Source organism: Oryctolagus cuniculus, chromosome 3, assembly GCF_051225735.1.
Source record: "Oryctolagus cuniculus isolate XC-2025 breed Fujian yellow rabbit chromosome 3, ASM5122573v1, whole genome shotgun sequence".
Taxonomy (NCBI): Eukaryota; Metazoa; Chordata; class Mammalia; order Lagomorpha; family Leporidae; genus Oryctolagus; species Oryctolagus cuniculus.
Genome location: NC_142869.1, coordinates 139,028,556 through 139,052,397, shown reverse-complemented (window position 1 = coordinate 139,052,397; position 23,842 = coordinate 139,028,556). Strand labels below are relative to the sequence as shown.

The 23,842-nt window shown below is 44.0% G+C and overlaps 1 protein-coding gene across 26 annotated transcripts in view; it reads right to left on the bottom strand.

The window, feature by feature from the left end:
- The window catches only part of SRPK2 (SRSF protein kinase 2), a 280,381-nt gene that overhangs the window by 35,166 nt on the left and 221,373 nt on the right, over window positions 1-23,842 (bottom strand). For all 26 annotated transcript variants that reach the window (XM_051849705.3, XM_051849710.3, XM_051849701.3 and 23 more), the window contains 4 exons: window positions 18,735-18,843; window positions 17,251-17,338; window positions 16,950-17,037; window positions 13,212-13,318 (listed from right to left, as the gene is read on the bottom strand). In XM_051849705.3, coding sequence (XP_051705665.1) covers window positions 13,212-13,318; window positions 16,950-17,037; window positions 17,251-17,338; window positions 18,735-18,843 — 392 coding nt within the window. The remainder of the gene's footprint in view (window positions 1-13,211; window positions 13,319-16,949; window positions 17,038-17,250; window positions 17,339-18,734; window positions 18,844-23,842) is intronic.

Here is a 23,842-nt window from a genome sequence, read left to right as displayed (position 1 = left end):
TTTATTTGAAAGTCAGAGTTAGAGAGAGAAGAGAGACAGAGAGAGAGAGCTCTTCCATCTGCTGGTTTACTCTCAAATTGGCCACAACGGCCAGAGCTGCACCAACCCGAAGCCAGGAGCCGCGTCTCCCATGTGGGTGCAGGGGTCCAACGACTTGGGCTATCTTCTACTGCTTTCCCAGGTCACAGCAGAGAGCTGGATTGGAAGAAAAGCAGCCAGGACTAGAACCAGCACACATATGGGATTCCAGCGCTTCAGGCCAGGGCTTTAACCCGCTACATCACAGCGCCGGCCCCAATAAATCTTTTTTAAAAAGGGTATCTTCATGTATTTCCATAAGGAATATAGTTACATCCCTGAAGATAACACAGTTCAATGGGCCCATATGCTCTACACACTCCTACTTCCTGTACCTTCCTGTGCAATTTTAACATTTGAACAAGAGATTCTGAGAAGCATAATTAATGGATAGGCAAATGGATGATATCCAAGCTACAGAGGTCAAAACAAGAATTTTGAGAAATTTTAAACAAAATTATTCCAACTGACATTTCACTTATCAAATATTAATGCAAAGAAAAACTGTCAGTATCTTTCTTTCCAAAAATATTTGTTGATCACGTTCTCATACACAAGTTGTCCTTTATCCTCCATCTTGGCTGCTTTTACCATTTCAAGGCTGTCTCCTATGTGGGAGGCTACACGGCTAAGAGTTACCGTGAGTTGGTGTGCAAATGTGTTCATAGGAGCTCTTCATGATGATAATGCACTCTACACAAGCAAAGTCTTCTCAGAACTTAAGGTTCCAGAGTTTTAAAAAAAATTGATTATTGTATGCAACTAGGCTAATAATTTTCCTTAAGAATCACCAACTACAATGTCTGACGATGAACACAAGGAAAAGTCTTTTACCACTAGGACAAATACCAAGTATTTTCATTAGGATAATGCAAACCATTAAAGACACACAGTACAGGCCAGTGTGGAAATAAGGCCCTGCGGCTCAGAGTGCTCCATCATGCATCTGATTCACCATGGTACCCCTGTGTAAGCTTGAGTGCTCTGTGCTTCCATTTCCATAGCTACAAAAGAGTGCAAAACCTACGAGACACAACTATAGCTAAGAGTGATAAATAAGCTATGGAAACTCACAAAAACAAGGCCCAGCACAACAGAAGCACAGAACAAAAGACAGAATTGAAGTAAGAACATTCAGATTGGTATTGACTAGCTAATAATTTCTCAAGTCACTTATTAAACTTCTCTGGGAGTCACGTGTCTCAATTTCCACGTTATAGGGTAGTACTTGATGATTTCTACGGTACATCCTAGCAATAAAACTTGGATTTCATAACTTTTTTTTTTTTTGGACAGGCAGAGTGGATAGTGAGAGAGAGACAGACAGAGAGAAAGGTCTTCCTTTTGCCGTTGGTTCACCCTCCAATGGCCGCCACGGCTGGCGCGCTGCGGCCGGCGCACCGCACTGATCCGAAGTGAGAGAGAGAGACAGAAAGAAAGGTCTTTCTTCCATTGGTTCACTCCTCAAATGGCTGCTACAGCCGGCGCTGCGCCGATCTGAAGCCAGGAGCCAGGTGATTCCTCCTGGTTTCCCACGTGGATGCAGGGGCCCAAGCACTTGGGCCATCCTCCACTGCCTTCCCAGCAGAGAGCTGGACTGGAAGAGGAGCGACTAGGACTATAACCCAGCATCCATATGGGATGCCGGCGCCGCAGGTGTAGGATTAACCAAGTGATCAGCCACAGTGCAGGCCCCCATCTTGGACTACTTTTTTTTTTTTTTTTTGACAGGCAGAGTTAGACAGTGAGAGAGACAGACAGACAGAAAGGTCTTCCTTCCATTGGTTCACCCCCCAAATGGCTGCTACAGCCAGCGTGCTGTGCTGATCCGAAGCCAGGAGCTTCCTCCTGGTCTCCCACGCAGGTGCAGGGCCCAAGGACTTGGGCCATCCTCCACTGCACTCCCGGGCCACAGCAGAGAGCTGCCCTGGAAGAGGAGCAACCGGGACAGAATCTGGTGCCCCAACAGGGACTACAACACGGGGTGCTGGCACCGCAGGCAGAGGATTAGCCAAGTGAGCTGCGGTGCTGGCCAAGGACTTTTTAAAAGTGAAATTTAAACTAATAAAGTATCCCCAAATCAACAAACATTGATGGGCAATCTTACAACCACTGATGCAGAATAACTGTGAGGATGGAAAAGACAAGAAATCAAGCTTTGGTAGAAAGATCTCTTTAAAATCTAACAGTGTTGGAAGGACCTTTTCTAATTTTTCCTCTATTGTCTTCACTTGTCACAATATCCTGGCATGTTTCTCTCTCCAGGCTGGCGTCAGCAGCAGGAGGCAGCAGAGGGCCTTTGGTTGCCAGCAAAGCTGAGATCACTCTAACCACAGACAGGCCAGTGGCTGTCAATCACCCACGCAGAGGAGCCAGGTCACACACTTCAGGAGCACAGGCTGGATTCCTCCAGGTGATGTCAGACTCAAGAGTTCAGCAGCAATGCAGAGGTGAAGCCAGAATCTGGGGCTGGGCTCAAAGTCCCTTCCTTGCCTGAATCTCAAATACACCTGGTGAAATACGTGGCTTGGTCAAGCTGTCCTGTAAGGTTTCTTTCTGTACACCAATGGTAGTGTCAGCCTACTGTTAATGTCCTTGGCAATGTAAACCTGCCCTCTCCATCATGATTTGCTTGAATCAGCAATGGTACCATCTTGCAGATGAGGAGGAGTAAGTCAAGAATACCAGAGATTTAGTGAGAACACTGGCCCCTGGCCCTCTCACTGCCCGGTCAGAGAAGCTTCCTCCCAAACACTAAACGTGGAGGAATCAAACAAGAACAGCTTTCCAAATTATGTTCTGATCCTGGTGACAGCACAGGACTTTATTCCTCCCACACCTGAACAAAGGATGACATTCAAGGAAGAGACTCTAGGCCCGCTTCTTATTTTGTTGATATCAGAAACTAATGAAGTCCCACAGGGAACCCCAACAGGCAGCCAGATGGGCTGGCACGGGAAAAGAGAGCTGGCCTAGAGCAGGAGTTCTTAATTTAGATATTAATTACTAGTGGGTGTGGAGGAAAACACCACAGGGGCTCTCCTCAAGCCTAGAAAATTTCCTACTGAAAAAGCTGAGGCTCCCACTGGATTTCTATTCCTCAACGAACAGACTCGAGGCAAATCCTACAAACTGCTTCTGAAAGCCATGCAGTTAAGCTGAATGGAGAAGTATGAGAAATGCTTGTTTCAATAAGGAGACAAGAATTGGAGACAAGCTCAGACAAAGAAATGCAGTGGATACTGTCCTTGTCTGCATTGTCCTGAAATAGCCTGGGCTCCTTGTTCTTTCCAACTCCAAATGGTGAGAATTAATCAGCAGACTCAGTGGCTGTACTGCCACATGCAGTCAGGAGATGAAGCTGCCCTTCCCAGCAGAGTAACAAGCTGAGGAGAGGCTTAAGTCCCTGAAGGGGGCCACTTTACCATCCTTGTACTTCTGAGAATTGCATGTGAACACAGAATCACTTGCGCTACACCACACTGAACAAACTCAATAATATCCCAATGTTTACCAATGTCATATTAAAGCTTCTGATCTAAAAAAAAAAAAAAAAAAAACAAAAACAAAAAAAAAACTGAATAATACTGGTTTGATCATATGAATTCACTGACAACAAGGACTGGTAAAACAATTAAAATGGTAAATAAATACTATGTGTAGCTAAATCAGTCAATTGATAACAGATGAGACAACCTGCCAGGGTATCAGCACCACAGCTCCTGGTGTGGCCCTGGGTCTGCCGCCTGACATATTAGAGTTGGCAAATCACCGGGTTTTAAAGACCCCATTAGAGCTTAAATACAACAGGTCTTCAGAAAATGCGTATTATGGGGCTGGTGCTGTGGTGCAGCAGGCTAAAGCCCCAGCCTGCAGCATCAGCATCTCAAATGGGCACCAGTTCAAGTCCTGGCTGTTCCACTTCTGATCCAGCTCCCTGCTAATGTGCCTGGAAAAACGGCAGAGGATGGCTCAAGTCCTTGGGCCCCTGAACCCACGTGGGAGACCCAGAAGTTGTTCCCAGCTCATAGCTTTGGATTGGCTCAGCTCTGGCCATTGCAGCCACCTGGGGAGTGAACCAGCAGACAGAAGACCTCTCAGTCTCTACCTCTTTGTCTTTGAAAGAAATAAAATAAATTTGTAAAAAATGCATGAGAAAACTGTGTATGGATTTCAAAATTTTTTTGCACCAACACAATCTTATTTATGAATTCCATTTTTCCATGACTTCCTCAGGTATCCTCATACCTGAGGAATGTATTACAACTTATCTATTGTCATAAACCCAATGGCTACACTTTCATGTGCACTTCACAAATCTTCCCAGGTAGGACACTGCTCACTACCCTACAGTTAAGAGCATGGATCTGGTGTTATAGCTCTTGGATTCAAATCCTGGGTCCATCATCATTGCTGGGGCAGCCTGGGGAAGATGTTTATCTTCTGTAGGGTAGACTCAGTCACAGCCCTGGCCCCCAAGGCCGAGGTGAGGTACAGATGGTACCACATCAGGCCTCAAACAGGGAGGCCTGGAAGAGCATGACAAATGTCAGCTACAGTCATGATAACACAAAGAGTTACAGCTACCACCTATAATTGCTAGATTTTCCAGCATTACACAGCAGTCACAAAATCTAAGCCTTGTCCTTTAGCAAATTTCATTTAAGTAATGAAAATCAGCCACCTTCTTACAAGGTTTCTGTAAAGGGTAATAAATTTAAACTGTAAAGGTTTTTTTTTTTTTAAAGTAAAATGCCAGCTACACTTTCAATGATACAAGAAAGTCAAAGCCACTTTTAAAGAGCACCAAAGGATTTTAAGGAACCCTTTACCTTGTGGTACATCTTTTAATGGAACACAAATAGTCAACACAGTACCCCCCACACACTTTTTTTTCAGTATTAGGGGAAAGGGGATGGAGTGGACTTAAGGGGGGGGGGCAGAGTTGGAGGGAACACAAATACACAGTCCCAACACTGCATGCTTACACAGCCACAGGGGTGACCTGGGAGTGGGCTGCACACAGTGCTTCCATGCCCAACATGAGAAACCACCTGGATGGCCCTTCTCCTGCCACAGTCCAGGGTTACCATAACTAAATGAGGACAGGTAACAACTAACCAAAGGCTTGGGGGTGGTGTATAAGGAGTTCCATAAAAGCAGTTGATTCAACTGTCATCACCCTCAGAAAATACAAGCAGTGACATTAATTAATGAGCTATTTCAATCAGAGGCCGGCTGTTTTGCAAAAGGAAGACACACGCATTTCTTTATTTAATCCACCAATATACAATGCAATACACAATCCAGCAATGGTATAAACAGCTTGTCCACTTGCCATACAGGATCCTGAGCTCCAAGGTGTTCACAGTGGAGTGGAGCAGATACAATGGCTGCTTAGCACCACTCACTATGATGGATGATTTACCCTTTTTCAACCTCCACAGCAAGCCTACAAATGACACTTAACAAAAGGGTACACATGAAGAAAAGGGGTCATGGGCCCAGTATCGTAACATGAGTAAACTATGACTCTGCCTCTGGTATCCCATATGGGGCCAGTTGGTGTCTCCATTGCTCCTCTTCCCATCCAGCTGTTTATGGCCTAGGTGCTATGGCCCCTGCACCCACGTGGGAGACCTGGAAGAAGCTCCTGGCTTCTGACTTCAGATTGGCCTAGCTCTGGCTGTTGTGGCCACTTGGGGAGTGAACCAGCAGATGGAAGATCTTTCTGTCTCCCCCTCTCTCAAATAAATAAGTAAAATATTTAAAAAGAAAGAAAGAAATGGGGTCACAAGACAGGCAGTGCCAAAGCTGATCTGAAACCAAACCTGTCACCAAATCATGTACATTTTGCACTCTGCCCTATTCCAGTGATTCTCAAGAAGGAGGAAGTTTGCCCCCAGGGATACATTAGACAACCAAGGATGACAGTGAATAAAACCAGTACCTAGGGGATAGAGGCCAAGAAGCTGAACACTCCACAACACACAAGACAAGACAGGCCTCTATAGCAAAGAATTATCAAGTCCAAAATATCAACAGTGCAGGGTTGTGAGGATCTAGCCTAGCCAGGAGGAATGCAATTGGTTAAAGGACCAAACACCGAATGCAGGTGTTCTGGGGGTGGGGGTGCAGCTGGGGGTGGAGAATGTCACTCTCAATGAGGGTGGGTGTGAAGTCTTTGTCACAGCAGTGGGAATCTGGTGAGCCTCAAAAATATGAGTGAAGGGGTCCGCGCCGGTTCAAAACCCAGCTGCTCCACTTCTGATCCAGCTCTCTGCTATAGCCTGGGAAAGCAGTATAAGATGGCCCAAGTCCTTGGGCCCCTGCACCCACATGGGAGACCCAGAAGAAGCTCCTGGAGGTTCCCGGCTTCGGATAGGCACAGCTCTGGCCGTTGCAGCCATTTCAGGAGTGAACTGGCAGATGGAAGATGTGTCTCTCTATCTCTCTCTCTCTGCCTCTCCTCTCTGTGTAACTCTAACTTTCAAATAAATAAATAAATCTTATTTAAAAAAATAAGTAAAGGCTGGTGCTGTGGTTCACTTGGCTAATCCTCCGCCTGCAGCGCTGGCACCCCGGGTTCTTGTCCCGGTCGGGGCACCGGATTCTGTCCCGGTCGCTCCTCTTCCAGTCCAGGTCTCTGCTGTGGCCCGGGAGTGCAGTGGAGGATGGCCCATGGCCCGCATGGGAGACCAGGAGAAGCACCTGGCTCCTGCCTTCGGATCAGCGCAGTGCGCAGGCCGCAGCGGCCATTGGGGGGGTGAACCAATGGAAAAGGAAGAACTGTCTCTCTGTCTCTCACTGTCCACTCTGCCTATCAAAAAAATAAATAAATAAAAATAAGTGAAAGAAATTTTAGAACAGAAAGTATAGTTAAAAAGCAAAAAAAATTTTTTTAACGAGAGAGAGAGAGAGAGAGAGAGAGAGAGAGAGAAAGGATGGAATCTTTGTAGCCAGGACAAAAGAAATGATCAAACATGTGGAGACAGGGGCTGGCATTGTGGTGCAGTGGGTTAAGGTGTCACCTGCAACACCAGCAACCCATATGAGTACCATTTCAAGTCCCAGCAGATCCACTTCCAATCTAGCTCCAGGCAGGGAAAGATGGCCCCAGTGTTTGGGCCCCTGTCACCAATATGGGAGACCCTGATGGAGTCCCTGGTGTCGCTCCCCCTCTTCGTGGAGGAACGACACAGGACCCTGCGCTGTTCTTTCGTCTGCTCGGCCCTCCCCGGGTTTGGCTACCGTCCCTTCCGCCTCCGTGGAAGGGCGGTTCCCCCTAGCCACTTTCCCCACTTCCGCGGGGGAGCGGCACACCGCCGGCCGGCTCTCTCAGGGGCTGCACAGGTGTTCCTTCAGATAGATGTTCCTGGTGCATGTTGTCTCTCTCCTCCTTTATAGTCCTCTTCCGCCAATCCCAACTCGGCTGCCCACACGCCGAGTACGCTGCTCTCCTCCAATCAGGAGCAGGATCAGCTCCTGGAGGTCATCACTCAAGTTGGCAAGAGGCAGCTGCGTAGAAGCTGTTTTCTCCTCTCCCAGCGCCATATTGTGGGAGAGCAGATGCATAGAATAAGTCTTAATTCCAGTAACTCAGTCCAGTCCGGGTTGCTCCCCACACCTGGCTCTTGGCTTTGGCCTGGTCCAGCCTCACTGTTGTGGCCATTTTGGGAGTGAACCAGAGGATGAAAGCTCTCTCTCTTTCTCTCCCCCTCTCCCTGCCTCCATAATTTTGCCTTTCAAATAAATAAATAAATCTCTTTTAAAAGCTTAAAAAATATGTGGAAAGAGAAAAGGTAGGTACATTTAAGGGTCACAATGATCATCATCAGGCACTTTTGCTCCCAACCACCTGCAAAATGAATCCAGTAAAAATGTAGGAATAAAGGTTCTGGTAATCCTGCAAGTGTTTATAAATGCTGGAAACATCTCTAAATATTTATAAACTCCAGGAGGGAAACTGGGTAACTGAGGACATAACTTTCTCTTTGTGCAGGGAAACAGGGACTGACATCAGAGGGCAGAAGGCCTTGAAGAGCTTATCAGGAAGAACAGTGATTTGACTTCTGTGGGACACAGGCCCAGGACAGCGCCCAATGTACTACATGCTACTTGGCAGGAGGGTGAACACCTAAGCTCCAAGGCCAGACTCTGACACAACAGGGTGGCAATCGATGCTCTACCACTTCTACTTCCTAAGTTACTTCCTCACTGGGGCAAGCTATTTACCTTTTCTATGCTTTATTTCTTCTCCCATAGAACCAGGAAAGCAGTAATACCTATTTCATAGCATGACGGTCAGGATTCAGGGAAGCAAACTGTGCAAAGAACTTTGAACTATGCCTGGCACAGAGTAGGCAGTAGATAACTGCTATCAGCACTATCTGTTTACATCTTCACAACTACCTAATGCAGAAGGTACCATTATTATTCTAACTTCACGGATGACATTGTGGTTTAAGGAGGTTAAGTAATCTGGACAAAGAACCTTTGGATAAGAAGGGTGTATCTGACTCTAAGCCCAAGCTGTTAATCACTCCATGTATTGCCTTATTTGAGAGGCAGAGCTACAGAGGGTCACTCCCCAAATGGCCGCAACAGTTGGAGCTCAGTGGATCTAAAGCCAGGAGTCAGGGGCTAATTCTGGGTCTCCCACATGGGTGCAGGGGCCCAACCACTGGGGCTATCTGCCGCTGCTTTCCCAGGCCATTGGCAAGGAGCTGGATTGGAAGGAGAGCAGTTGGGACTAGAACTGGTGCCCATATGGGATGTCAATGCCACAGGCAGAGGCTGAACCTACTATGTCACAGTGACAGCCCCAAGGCCTGGAATGTTAAGCTTTAGCAAACAGACAATGGGAAGCCACTAAAAATTTCCAAATGTGAACTGTGAATTATTAAAGCAAGGTTTTGCTTGGGAAGGAAGCTGGCAATGAAAAGGAGCCTAAACTGGAAGAGGGAACTGGAATAGACAGGTTGAATGCACTAGAAGCGCAGAGAAGTCCAAGCAAAGGTACCACTGGAGGAACAAGGGCATCATCTCAGGAACATCAAGAGTAAGAGGCAGGGCTCAACACAGTGATGGCTCTCACAGCATTGGGAGTTTGCGAGGCCTTAAAAACGTGGGTCACAGAAATGTGGGAAAAGGATGGAACCCTCTGCAGATGGTGATGCACGGCAGGTGACAGAACTAAAAGAATGACTGAGTCACGATCATCTACACCCAATGGCCAGTAGTTAAGGAACATTAAGACTGATCTACCCTGCCTTGTCCTGGGAAATGATCTAACTGTAGGTCTATCAATACAGGATCTTCTCAGTACTACTCGGGAGTCAAATACTCCACCCCCAGGACAAATCAAAGGCAGTGAAGGGAAACGCAGACATAAATATTATTAACATTGGGATGTGTAGCTTCTTAAAAGTTTTAAGGAACCTTTAAAAATAATCCAGATTCCATAATCTCTCTCAAATAAAGATGAGTACAAACACAAAAGCAAAGTAAACCAAAGTTCCATTCACAGCACATAGAACAAAGTGCGCCCAGCAGGACAAAATCAAAGTCCTACAAAGGACAGGCTATGCGCATTTCAGTGAGGGAGCACTGAAATCATCTGTTCATCCAACAAGCATACACTGAGGTTCCACTGAAGCCTCGGAATTTTAACTTTAGACTTTAAATAAGAAAGGCCAGATTCTGTTTCCCCACTGTGGAACATAAAATAAGTATCAGCTCATCTTCAAATTCGCCTTCATATACTGCCAAGTATGTGTGGGTGTGTGCTTAGGCACCTATGGAAACAGCAGATATATTTAAAAGTACAAGGCCCTTGGAATGACAACGCCCGTGTAAAATTACTATGTGTTAGAGAATGCAAATCCTTTAATACTTTCAGGACTTATCAGAGAAAATTCAGAGATTTTTTCCCCTGATTTTAACAAGATCATTTATTTTTAGAGTTGCCACTAAATACAAAAACCCAAGTGTCACATTTGGGGAACAAACAACCCGAATTAAAATTATGGTATTAATTTCTACCCTTAGCACAGATTGTCTACAATGGCAATTGTTTTTTTCTCATTTGAGATATTAATGAAATGTTACTATCTGAAATCTGAAAGGGAATAGATATACTGTTAAAGTTAGCAACAAACCTATAGTTGGCATGCATGTACAACTAGCATAAAACTGTGTAGAAATCTCTCAATACATTTGCAATAAGCCAGTGCAGAGTCCTTCAAGTCTCTCGAGTTCTCTTACGTAACATCTAAAAATGTCAGAATTTGCCGAGTTATAGTATAAAGGGACAAAGTTAAGTGTAAAGATAAACACAAGGGCAGGCTAAACAAAGTAACCTACACAGTTTCAGTATGAAAATCTAACATGTTTTTACAACACAAAATTAAGCTTCAAAACTGTTCTTATTACATGGTTTTTTTTTTTTTTTTATTTTAATTTTTTGACAGGCAGAGTGGACAGTGAGAGAGAGAGAGAGAGACAGAAAGGTCTTCCTTTGCCGTTGCTTCACCCTCCAATGGCCGCCGCGGCCGGCGCACCGTGCTGATCCGATGGCAGGAGCCAGGTACTTCTCCTGGTCTCCCATGGGGTGCAGAGCCCAAGGACGTGGGCCATCCTCCACTGCACTCCCGGGCCACAGCAGAGAGCTGGCCTGGAAGAGGGGCAACCGGGACAGAATCCGGCATCCCGACTGGGACTAGAACCCGGTGTGCCAGCGCCGCAAGGCGGAGGATTAACCTAGTGAGCTGCGGCGCCGGTCACATGGGTTTTAAAAAACCTACTCAAGAGCTCACAGACAAATATTACCTACACTTGCTGGGAAGGTTCCTTGTAGGCACCTGTCTCTTGAGTTCACAATTCTTTACTTGTAAATATTCTGATCTTTTCCTATTTTTGGACTGAGGCCCACATTTCATGCCTGGAACCCCTGGAAAGGTCAAGAAACTAGGACTATAGGAAAGGTACTCCAAACCACAAAGCCCTCCTGTCAAGCCACCTGCCTGATCCAGTACCTGCTCTGCAGAATCACTCACGATGAAGACCCACTACATCAGGAAGGGCAATCCAGAGTAAGTCATGTCTGAAACTTTCCTTAGGCAGTGAGGGCAACAACTGGCATACAGACTGATCAATCCACACAAATCACAGAATCTGATCAATACTGCTAGCCAGAAGGACCCTCCTCAGCTAGGTATGCCTTCGTTCCACAAATATTTACGGCACATCAATGACAGGCCAAATGCTGGCCAAGTGAAGAATGTGCACATGTAATAAAAGGGTGCTTCATGGGGCCAGCGCAGTGGGTTAACGCCCTGGCCTAAAGCACCGGCATCCCATATGGGTGCCGGTTCGAGTCCCAGCTGCTCTACTTCCCGTCCAGCTCTCTGCTATGGCCTAGGAAAGCAGTAGAAGATGGCCCAAGTGCTTGGGCCCCTGCACCTGTGTAGGAGACCTGGAAGAAGCTCCTGGCTTCGGATCGGCACAGCTCCGGCCGTTGCAGCAAATTGGGGAGTGAACCATCAGATGGAAGATCTCTCTCGATCTCTCTCTCTGCCTCTCCTCTCCCTGTGTAACTCTTTCAAATAAATTTTAAAAAAATCTTAAAAAAAAAAAAAAAAGGGTGCTTCAAAAGGTTCATGGAAAATGGAATTGAAAGGTAAGTTCACTTCGGTGTCAAAAAAAAAAATAAAAACTGAAATCCATGCATGAGGTACTTCAAAATTCATGAAAAATGTGTTATGAAAAAACTACACATGGATTTCAAATTTCTTTGCACCAAAACAAACTCACTTTTTTCTTAAGATTTAACTATTTATTTGAAAGGCAGAGTTACAGAGAGAGACAGACAAAGATAACTTCTACCTGTTGGTTCATTCCCCAAATGGTCATAATGGACAGACTGAACTGGAACTCCCTCTGGGTCTCCCACATGGAATGGCAGAGACCAAACACTTTGACCATCATCCACTACTTCTCCAGGCACATTAGCAGGGAGCTGGATCAGAAGTGGAGCAGCTGGGACTCAAACTGGCTCTCATATGGTATATTCTGGCATTGTAGACAAGCAGCTTAATCCACTGCACCACAACGCTGGCCCCATAAACTTACCTTTTAATTCCATTTTCTAGGACTATTTTGAAGCACCCTTGTACAATGCTTCCTATATTCCCTAAATATTTCTTTTATGCTCCAAATGTACTGAGGAATAACTGGTAATAAAAACTGATTCACCAGGGCCAGCGCTGTGGTGTAGTGGGCTAAGCCTCCACCTGCAGCACTGGAATTCCATATGGGAGCCAGTTCAATTCTCGGCTGCTCCTCTTCTGATCCAGCTCTCTGCTGTGGCCTGGGAAAGCAGCGGAAGATGGCCTAAGTGTTTGGGGCCCTGTACCCGTAAGAGAGACCTGGCTTCAGATCAGCTTAGCTCTGGCCCTTGTGGCCATTTGGGAAGTGAACCACTAGATGGAAGATCTTTCTTTCTGTCTTTCGCTCTGTCTGTAACTCTACCTCTCAGATAAATACATAAAAATCTTAAAAAAAAAAAAAAAACTGATTTACCAGGAAAAAGGCAGTAATTTTGATAAATGTATACATTGTTAAGTGCTTAGCACAAACCAGCTAAATAACCCATCACCTGACAGTTATCTTAGTTTTTTGTTTTTTTTTTTTTTGGTCATTAACATTAAAAATCAAGTCTTAGAAAATAGTGTATAGTTTAACTATAGTGTGTATGCTGTGTACTACTCTTAGATTATCTCTGATTTATCCTCCATCCAAGGATTCTTAGAACTCAAAAAAAAAAAAAAAAAAAAGGAACAATTAAAAAGGAACAATTATTTCTTAGAGCTTTTCTAAGGAAATACCTAAGATATTTTAAAGCAGGATACTGGATAAACAATTGCTGATGATACCATATCACTTATCTTAAGAGTGATGTGGCAAATGTCCAACACTGACATACTGCTCTTTACAACACAGAATGGCCTGTTATTAAATAAATAGAAACTGATTTAACAAGATGTCAAGATGTTACACATATGAATAAAACAAGAACTGCTGAAACCCAGTCACTTAGGTATGGGAACAAGGTGTGCTCTCGAAAGCCTCACCTGCCGAATGATACTCTTCACACAGCGTACCGGGAGGCCTTGATAGTTGGACTTGATGATCCACTTGAGGAGATGGTGGCCAAGCACTTCGAACACCATGCAGACATCTGGGACAGGGTTAAGGGTCATTCGTGCGTGCGTGTCCAGGAGTGAGGCAGTTACTGAAAGCAGCATCGGTGTATCACTTGCAAAACTTTTATTTCTTCATAAAATATAACAAAAACAGTATTACTAGTAGCAAAAGAGGCCCACTGCTGTTTCTTACTAAATAAAATGAACTGACATTTACCAAATAGTCATACATGTATTATTTAACATGCACTATGTCTGGAGACTGTGGTGTGAGGCCATTTTTGCCACAAGCAAGGTCTCAGGAACCAAAGGGTCCACACAGACCTTCTTAAAACTCAAAGTGTAGGAGGCTAGTCCTGGGGGTAAAACTGCCGCCTGCAGTGCAAGCATCCCATAATGGGTGCCAGTTTGAGTCCCAGCTACTCCAATTCTCATCCAGCTCTCTGTTATGGCCTGGGAAACCAGTAGAAGATGGCCCAAGTCCTTGGTCTCCTGCACCCATGTGGGAGACCTGGAAGAAGCTCCTGGCTCCTGGCTTCAGATCGGCACAGTTCCAGCCTTTGTGGCCATCTGGGGAGTGAACTAGTGGATGGAAGACCTCTTTCTATCTCTCTCTCTCTGCCTCTCTGTAACTCTGACTTTCAAATAAATAAATAAACCTTAACAAAAAAACTGAAGGTGTTTATGATCAAGATGAAACAATTCTACTTGGGAAAGAGAAGTGTTTATGTATACAAAAGAAACAACACGGTGACTCCTGGCGGTAAACCTTACAAAACCAGAGGAATCTGGAGAAAGGTAACCTGTGCTCAAGGAAACAGTGGCGTGATTCATGACAAATTCCAAAGCAACCTTCCTGTGAAGGCCATTGGACACAGAATCCCTATTTATTTGAAATGCAGGAGCAATAGAAAAAGAGACACAGAGGCAGAGACAGAGATTCTATCTTTCATCCACTGGTTCACTCCCCAAATGGTTGCAACACCCAGGGCTAGGCCAAGCTACAACTAGGAGCCATGAACTCTCTTGGTCCCCACTGTGTGGGTGGCAGGAGCACAAGTACTTTGGCCACCTCTCTCTGTTTCAAATAAAAATGAAAACAAATGATAGTAATTCAGTGAGAAAGGAATACTAAATCAAATGATTATGGCCAGAGCTTGATAATTATTATTTTTGGGTGATAGATTTGCAAAAATTCATTTTAATATCTCCTTTTATATGTTTTAAATTTTTCATAATAAAGGTTTTAAAGATAATCTTCCATTAACCCCTGCTTTATGCCAGATTTACCAACTAGTAGAGAAAATAATTTATTTTTACCAGGTTTTTGCAAAGCAGAGAAACTGGGTATAAAATTTTAAAACTAGGAGCCGGTACTGTGGCACAGCAGGTTAACGCCCTGGCCTGAAGCACTGGGATCTCATATGGGCGCTGATTCAATACCTGGCTGCTCCACTTCCCATCTATCTCTCTGCTATGGCCTGGGAAAGCAGTAAGAAGATGGCCCAAGTCCTTGGGCTCCTGCACCCATGTGGGAGATTTGGGCGAAGTCCTGCTCCTGGCTTCAGAATGGTGTAGCTCCGGCCATTGCAGCTATCTGGGGAGTGAACCATCGGATGGAAGACCTCTCCTTCTCTCTCTGCCTCTCCTTTCTCTGTGTAACTCTTTCAAATAAATAAATAAATCTTAAAAAAATTTTAAAACTAAAATACTTGCATCCTCACAGGGCAGAAAGATGATCCTCTGCAGAAGCAATTATTTGAAAGATTCAGTTGCATCATTCTAGAGAAAGAACCGAGTACAGCAGCTCCCCTGCACACCACCACAGCTTCACTGTCTACAGCACCACTGCCTGCAGTGAACCACGGTCCGAATATACTGCATGGCCTATTCCAGAAATCAACAGCTTTAAGCTGACCATGGTTCCAAGGAGCATGATGGCACCTCGCACTGTCCTGCAGGGAGATGGGACTCCTACCTTTTTGAGAACACCCACACAACAGATGCTGCCTGCCCCCTAATCTCTCAGCAGCCTTGATCGCGCTTCAGCATCACAGTACTTGTGTTATTTTATACAATAATCATCCCAAAGCTCTACAGTCATGATGCTGGCAATGTGGATTTACCCAAAAGAAGCCTTGAAAAAAGAAAAGTTCTCCACTAATGGAAAAAATCCCATGTTGAGATTGTTCAAAATCTAAGGTAAGAATGCAATTTCTATCCATAAATCTGTGAATGAAAAATAACATTCAGGCCAGTCTTGTCGTTAACACCTCAACCAGCAAAATTATTGGAAAAACGGATGCTAAGTGCTTAATTAAAAAATAGAAGGCATTAAGTTAGCGAATGTACAGGAAAACACTAATCAGTAAATAAGAATGGAGCACATGGTTTCAGGCAGTCACTGGGGTCCAGGACAGTATATCCTGCAGACAAGAGAGGACCACTGTATTATTAGTGCTAGTGTTCACTTTTTATTTATTTTTTTTTATTTTATTTTTTTTTGACAGGCAGAGTGGACAGTGAGAGAGAGAGACAGAGAGAAAAGTCTTCCTTTGCCATTGGTTCACCCTCCAATGGCTGCCGCGGCCAGCGCACTGCAGCTGGCGCACCGCGCTGATCCGAAGGCAGGAGCCAGGTACTTCTCCTGGTCTCCCATGGGGTGCAGGGCCCAAGCACTTGGGTCATCCTCCACTGCACTCCCTGGCCACAGCAGAGAGCTGGCCTGGAAGAGGGGCAACCGGGACAGAATCCGGCGCCCAGACCGGGACTAGAATCTGGTGTGCCAGTGCCGCAAGGCGGAGGATTAGCCTAGCGAGCCGCGGCGCCGACCTAGTGTTCACTTTTTTAAGACTTTTTTTTTTTTTTTTTTTTTTTGAGAGGTTGAGTTACAGAAGGAGAAAGGGAGACACAAAAAACTGTCCTCCACCCTCTAGTTCACTCCCCAAATGGCCATAATGGCTGCAACTGAGCCGAGACGAAGCCAGGGTACCAGGAGCTTCATCTGGGCCTCACATGAGAGTGCAGGGCCCAAGCACTTGGGTCATCCTCCCCTGCTTTCCCAGGCCATAAACAGAGAGCTGGAGCAGAAGACGTGCAGCTGGCACATGCACAGGTGCTCATGTGGAATGCCGGTACTGCAGGCAGAGGCTCAGCCTTCTATGACACAGTGCCAGCCCTTAGTTTTCACCGTACACATACAGCACTCAAGTGCAACCTGGAGATGTCAACACAAACAGAGCATTTTTCCATTTATTGCCTCAACAAATGTTCCAACCCTACAAGGTGCTTCTTGGTCCCTGGAGCATGTACAGAGCTAGCCCTTGGGCACTGACTTTAAAGCACAAAGAAGTGTTGTTTTTATGCTTCTATCTCTGCAAACAAAGTTCACCACAATGAATGGAAAAAAGATCAATAATTCATTCAAAAACCACATCAAGTTGCTGTAACAGTTTTCTTTTCAAGTTTCTAACATGCCACTATACAAAAAAACACCAAAAAGTCCTTCCAAACCACCTAGGGGCACCACTTTCTAACACTTCCCAAAATCCCAAGGGCTTTGTGCTGACAGGGATGTAAGAGCAAACATGAGTATTTAGGGGCCTGAACAATCCTGTTTTTTAAAGGAAAAAAATTATAAGTCATCAACAATTAAGAAAAGGATACGTATTCCATTCATGCCTGAAATCTTGAAGTCATCGATGAGCTGGACCACCATGTCTTTGTTTGGGTCACTGGGATCACTTTCTCGAACCTGTGCAGACACAATCAAATCCAAGAACAGAGGAGTTCAAGACAGAGAATATTTTGCATTGCAGTAATAAAGGTGATTTTGTTTTAAGTTCAGTATTTGAACTTAGGAAAAAGAAATTCTACTTTAATTTAGTACCAGCCAGAAATTAACTTTTTAAAGATTTTTTTCAGTCATTAATTTCTGTTACAACATTCACATTTTTGCAGTACTTACACATTTGAGCAATTTTATTTCATCCAAGGCTGTTTCTGTATAATGCTGGGCACTTTTTACAACTTTCATAGCAACAAATCTTTTCCCCCTTGGAAAAAGAAAAAATGTATTTACCTATATTATCAAGAGAAGAAGTGACATTACACTGAGATGTTGCAAAGATAAATTAACAAGCTTTCTTTAAAACAGTACTTTTCAAATTGAGTGGGCACTAGAGACAATGAGGTCCATGGGTCAACACAATTCTTTCATGCTTTGCTGTCCTCTCTAATTAATGAAGACTATAAAAATACTAGTGTTACCACACACACTTATAGTAATGGAAAATATTCTGACACTTCTACTTCTCTTCAAATACACAGAAAACTAGCTGGCGCTGCGGCTCACTAGGCTAATCCTCCACCTTGCAGCACCGGCACACCAGGTTCTAGTCCTGGTCAGGGCGCCGGATTCTGTCCCGGTTGCCCCTCTTCCAGGCCAGCTCTCTGCTGTGGCCAGGGAGTGAGTGCAGTGGAGGATGGCCCAAGTGCTTGGGCCCTGCACCCCATGGGAGACCAGGAGAAGCACCTGGCTCCTGCCATCAGATCAGCGTGGTGCGCCAGCCGCGGCGGCCATTGGAGGGTGAACCAATGGCAAAGGAAGACCTTTCTCTCTGTCTCTCTCTCTCACTGTCCACTCTGTCAAAAATAAATAAATAAATAAAAACAAATACACAGAAAACAAAATATGTTACATGTTTATGCACTGGATTGCAGTGAAGCTTCTTACTATCAGTGATGGCTTTACAAAAATTTCAAATGTTGGGGCCAGCACTGTAGCACAGCAGGTTAACGCCCTGGCCTGAAGCACCGGCATGGGCACCGGTTCAAGACCCAGCTGCTCCACTTCTGGTCCAGCTCTCTGCTATGGCCTGGGAAAGCAGCAGAAGATGGCCCAAGTCCTTAGGTACTTGCACCCATGTGGGAGACCCGGAAGAAGCTCCTGGCTCCTGGCTTCGAATCGGCACAGCTCTGGCTGTTGCAGCCAATTGGGCATCAGATGAAAGACCTCTCTCTCTCCCTCCCTCCCTCTCTCTCTCTCTCTCTCTGCCTCTCCTCTTTCTGTATAACTCTGACTTTAAAATAAATAAATAAATCTTTTTAAAAAAAATTCAAATGTCAAAGGCCTACGTGTGAAAAATTTTCTATCTGAATGGTCTTCCAATATGGATGAATTGCTAGAAAAATAGTATGACTCCTATACAGAGCAGTTTCAAAGAATAAGCTTCAGAAATACAGCCAGATGACAGCTAGCATTTTAAGATGTCTAAGCAAATGAACTTCAAACTGAGAGAGGAAAAAAGAAAAAGTTGGTTAGCTGGGGCAGGCCTGTGCTAAACACTTTACATGCCACAACAAAGTAGGTGCAACCCTCAGCCATACCTTCTGAGAAAATGCATGTTGAACTAGATGAAGAATCAAAAGACAATGACAAAGAATACTTACTGCATATCCCAACACAGCCAGACAGTAGAGAAGTGCCCCCATCCTAGCTTCCTAATGACATGATAACGGCCATTGAAGAGGTCTCCAATTTTCACTGGATGGTAGCCACCTTTAAAAAAAAAAAGAAAGAAAAAAGAAAAACCATTCACAATCTCAGAAAAATGGCAATAATATTTCATGTTCTCCTTTGCCAACTCTTGAGGTCACTAAAGAAAACTAAACAATACAATCAGATTAAAATATGTTCAGTAACATTTTCTCAGGAATATTTGTTCAATAGGAAAATAATGTTCTATGAACAACTATGAAGCTTTTAAGTTAATTTAAAAAGGCAATAATAACCATCTAGCACTTCATAACAATAATTTGAGATTTTTTATTTAAGCCTAGGTATGCAATTTTCAGACACTAGTTTTTGACATTTACAAGCTTTTTCCCCTTCTAAGTAGTAAGTTTCTTTTATCTTTACTAGAAAACTAACCAAATTAAAGATTAGTTACCCTGCAAAATTCTGCAGACACTGACAGTTTATGTATAACCATACCACAAGGAATTACATAATGTACATCTTATTTACCCAACAGGGCTTCTTCCTCTCATTATTTCCTCCAACCTCACACTCAACACTCCTTAGAAAGGAAATCATTTAGAGAGCACAAGAGTGTACCCTGCTAAGGCTGAGGGGGATACAGTTACCTCCCTACACTGACATGAACAGACTCTCATTGTGCATTACATAAAAAGAGCAGCCTATAGAATGGTAATTCGACACCATACTTGTGAAAGACACAAGAAACTTTAGAATGATAAGATGGTAGCAATGGAAATTCTGTATGTAAAATCACTTGCTTTTTTTTTTTTTTTTTTTTTTTTTTTTTTGGACAGGCAGAGTGGACAGCGAGAGAGAGAGACAGAGAGAAAGGTCTTTCTTTGCCGTTGGTTCACCCTCTAATGGCTGCTGCAGCTGGCGCACCATGCTGATCCGATGGCAGGAGCCAGGTACTTCTCCTGGTCTCCCAGGGGGTGCAGGGCCCAAGCACTTGGGCCATCCTCCACTGCACTCCCTGGCCACAGCAGAGAGCTGGCCTGGAAGAGGGGCAACTGGGACAGAATCCGGCGCCCTGACCAGGACTAGAACCTGGTGTGCCGGTGCCGCAAGGCGGGGGATTAGCCTAGTGAGCTGCGGCGCTGGCCACTTGCTCTTTTTATGTACATTTCATTCTTTCTATCCTTTCCTTTTTTTAGTTTTTTCATTTTTCCCTAAGTCAAACAGTGCATTTCTACTTTTTTACTTTGGGGACAGATTTTTCATTTTCTTAATTTAACACATATTGCTTTTTTATTGTGAAGAATTTTTGAGAGCCTGCACTGTGGCACAGTGGGTAAATCCACCTCCTGTGATGCCGATGTCCCATTTGGGCATTCGTTTGTGTCCAATCCAGCTCCCTGCTAATGTATCTGGGAAAGCACCCAAGGGATGGCCCAAGTGCTTGGGCACCTGCACCCACATGGAAGACCCAGAAGAAGCTCCTGGCTTCAGCCTGGCCCAGCCCTGGCCACTGCAGCTATATAGGGAGTGTGGAGGCAAATGGAGGACCTCTCTCTGACTCTGCTTTTCAAATAAATATATCTTAAAAAAATTTTTTTTTACTTTTCTCATTTTTTTAATCGGCAGAATTTTTACAAATCACTCAACAAAGATATGGGTGGCTCATGCCTACTGCTGAGCGGCTTGAGCAGGTGCAGGAAGTATCTAAACCACATCCTTCAATAGACTTGTGTAACTCCCAGAGGGTTCTGAGTCATATTTCAAAAAATACCATGACTATTTAAATGACACTGAATTAGTGAAGCAGGAATCTAACCAGACACTGGGTTTCTAAGAGCTTTACTTTCCTTTAACAATTACGCTTACTTTTCCTGGATTTTAATCTCAAAGACTACAACATTTAGGAATAACTTATAACAAATTATTAAATGGCTCATTACTTGGAAGATAAGTTAAAATGAAATAAAGTGAATAGTCTTTGAATTTACAATACAGTTTTAAGGCATTAAAATTAACACTGAAAAGGGGTAAGAGAAAATCGACATTTATTTATTATGAACTAGGAGCACTGTGCTACTCACCTTATTTCAAAACCACATTCCATGAAACAAAAGTTAACCACAAAGTACTGTATGTGTTCTACAGGGGAGAGGAGAGGGCAAAGAAGAAGGGAGGAGAGGAAGTGCAGAGTTAAACAAAGCAAAGCTGTGCTCTTGACTATACACCTCGTGTTTCAATGCACAGTACGAACCTCTGAGAGAAGAGGGCAATGCTGCATATTCTGGACTTAGCCACTCAGGAAACTACTTCTTCAGGGACCCAGATATGTTTTATAACACAAATATTTAAGAAACACTGATATCCATCTTTCTTTTTTTTTCTGTTTAAGATTTTGCACATCTGTATTTTCTTTAATTTTATTTAGTTTTTACATGTTTCATATATTCAGATTTAGGAACATAGTAGGATATCCCCCTCTACCCTCCCTTCCCCTGCCCACTCCTACCCTTCCTTCCCCTCCGTCGTGGATTCCCATTCTTAATTTATACTGTGATCTATTTTTAATTCATATAGTTAAACCTAATTAAAAGAGTTCAACAAACAGTCTATAAAGAAAACAAAAGTATACAAAACACTGTTCCTCCAAGGAACAAACAATGGCTAAAAACAATCATCAAATCTCAGAATGTCTGTTTCACTCTAACACATTATATTTTGGGTATCTATTAGTTACACTGGATCAGGGGAAATATACAATATCTGTCTTTTGGGGATTGGCTTATTTCTCTAAGTATAGTGGATTCCAGTTGTGATCCTTTGTTGCGTTTAAAAACGACAGGATTTTGTCTGCAGATGGTATTCTTGCTCCAGTGCTGCAGAAGACATCAAGCATCAGAGAAATACTGAAAACTGGGTCTCACTCCAAAGCCCATGCTTTGTCCACCTGCAAGAAACACACTCCATTCTTAAGATCTGGACGACTGCTTCCCGGTCTTAGTGCACAGGCAACCGCAGAGGCGTAAGTAACTAAAAGCTGTATATCACAAGTATATAAATATACTATTGTTCATATTGAAGTCTTCAGATTGAAAAATATTTGTTATGCATAAATGAAGAAACTTCATCACCAGCATATGTTTCAGATTCAAATCTCAGTCAGCCAGAGAAACAGAAAAGCACCATCACTAATGCAGTCGTAGTGTGAGGACAGCCTTTTCTCTGGAGGATTTGAAAGTTGAGTAAAAAAAAATTGGTAGTTGAGTCCAGTATCTTTGGACCCCACAAGCTAGTTAAGAATACTGTCTCTAAAAATGACCAAGTATATAACAAGAGAATTAACACAAAGATAAAAATCACTGGAAATATGAAACACTTTTATTTTGAAAATATGACGTGTAATTTCAAATCTGTATTCTAAATTTTCTCACACCCTAACTTCTAAGTTTCCACGGAAAACAACATCTCTCAGGATCATTCATCTTTCCCTTCACAAAGAACTGCAGCCAAGGCTCTACCTGCCACTCATGCGGTCGGAAGGGAGGAGCTAGCTGCCACATGGCATAGCATGCCAACCTAACCAACACCCATGAAATCAGACATGATGGTCAACCCAGCAACTCCTCCACTTCCCTGGCTTTGTTAAGTTCCACTATGCTGTCTAGCACACAAGGAATCCTGACAGCAGTTACAGGCTGGAGGAAGAACCAAACTCTCTTCGGGTCCTTCCACTGGCTTCCCCAACATGTAGCAAAGACGACAGACAATACTAGCACTGCACGGACCCTGGCAAGGACATCAGGCAAAACACCTGAGAGGTCATGAGATCACACCCTGAGGGTGTGGGTGATACATGCACATTTCATTATCTGTCCCATCCAGCACAAAAACCACATTTTATTACTTAAAAGCTTTTCTTCTTAAAAAGAAATCTTAGGGACTGGGGCTCGGGCCCGGGCTGTGGCTATGGAGTAGTGGGTACATCCCATATGGACGCTGGTTTGAATCCCAGCTGCTCCACCTCTGATCCAGTTCTCTGCTACAGACTGGGAGAGCAGTAGAGCATGGCCCAAGTCCTTAGGCCCCTGCACCCACGTGGGAGACCTAGAGGAGGCTCCTGGCTCCTGCCTTCAGATCCTTCAGATCAGCACAGCTCTGGCCGTTGCGGCTAATTGGGGAGTGAACCGTCAGATGGACGAACTCTCTTTTTCTCTCTCTCTCTTTCAAATAAATTGATGGATCTTTAAAAAAACAAACAAACAAAAACAAAACAAAAAAACTTAGTTTGGATTAGAACTATAAACAGGACCAGAATGGATTCTGAAGTGACCATTAACTGATTGCTCTGGCTTCTCCTGTTCTTACCCGCCAGCATGCCCAAGAAAAGCATGCTGAAAGTTCCACCTACACCAGTCATAGGATTCCAAAGCAGTTAAGTCTAAACTTCTCTTTCTCAGTTGTTTTGGGATATGCGCTGGACAAAAACAAAGATGACTCCCTTTTCCTTGCCCTGCAAAAGCTAGATTCTACTCATCAAAGTGTAGAACTCCATGACACCCAACAAATGCACTGGAAATATTTTTTCTTTTTTCTTTTTAAAATATGTATTTATTTGAGAGGCAGATACAGATAAAGAGCTCCCATCCACTTGGGTTCACTCCCCGAATGCCTGCAACAGCTACGGCTGAAGTCAGGAGCTAGAACCCAATTAAGTTCTCCCACCATGAATGACAGGCACCAACCACCTAGTGATTTGAGCCATTGCTGCTGCCTCCCAGGAAGGGGGGCAGGTGTCAAACCAGGCACTTCCTGTATGAGACATGAGCATCTTAACTACCAGGAGCCCGTATTTTCCACTAAAGATAACATGAAGTATTATTCATTTTTTTGCTGACATTAGTTCCTCAGGCCTCTGTCTCTCCACGACCACTGAAAGTTTTCAAAGGACAAAGGAAGACTTGAACATGATTTCCAATGCCACAGTCTTCAAAAGGGAAGTGGGATAAGTGGACATTTGGTATAGCAGTTAAGTCAGCATTTGCAATGCCCACATCCCATTCAG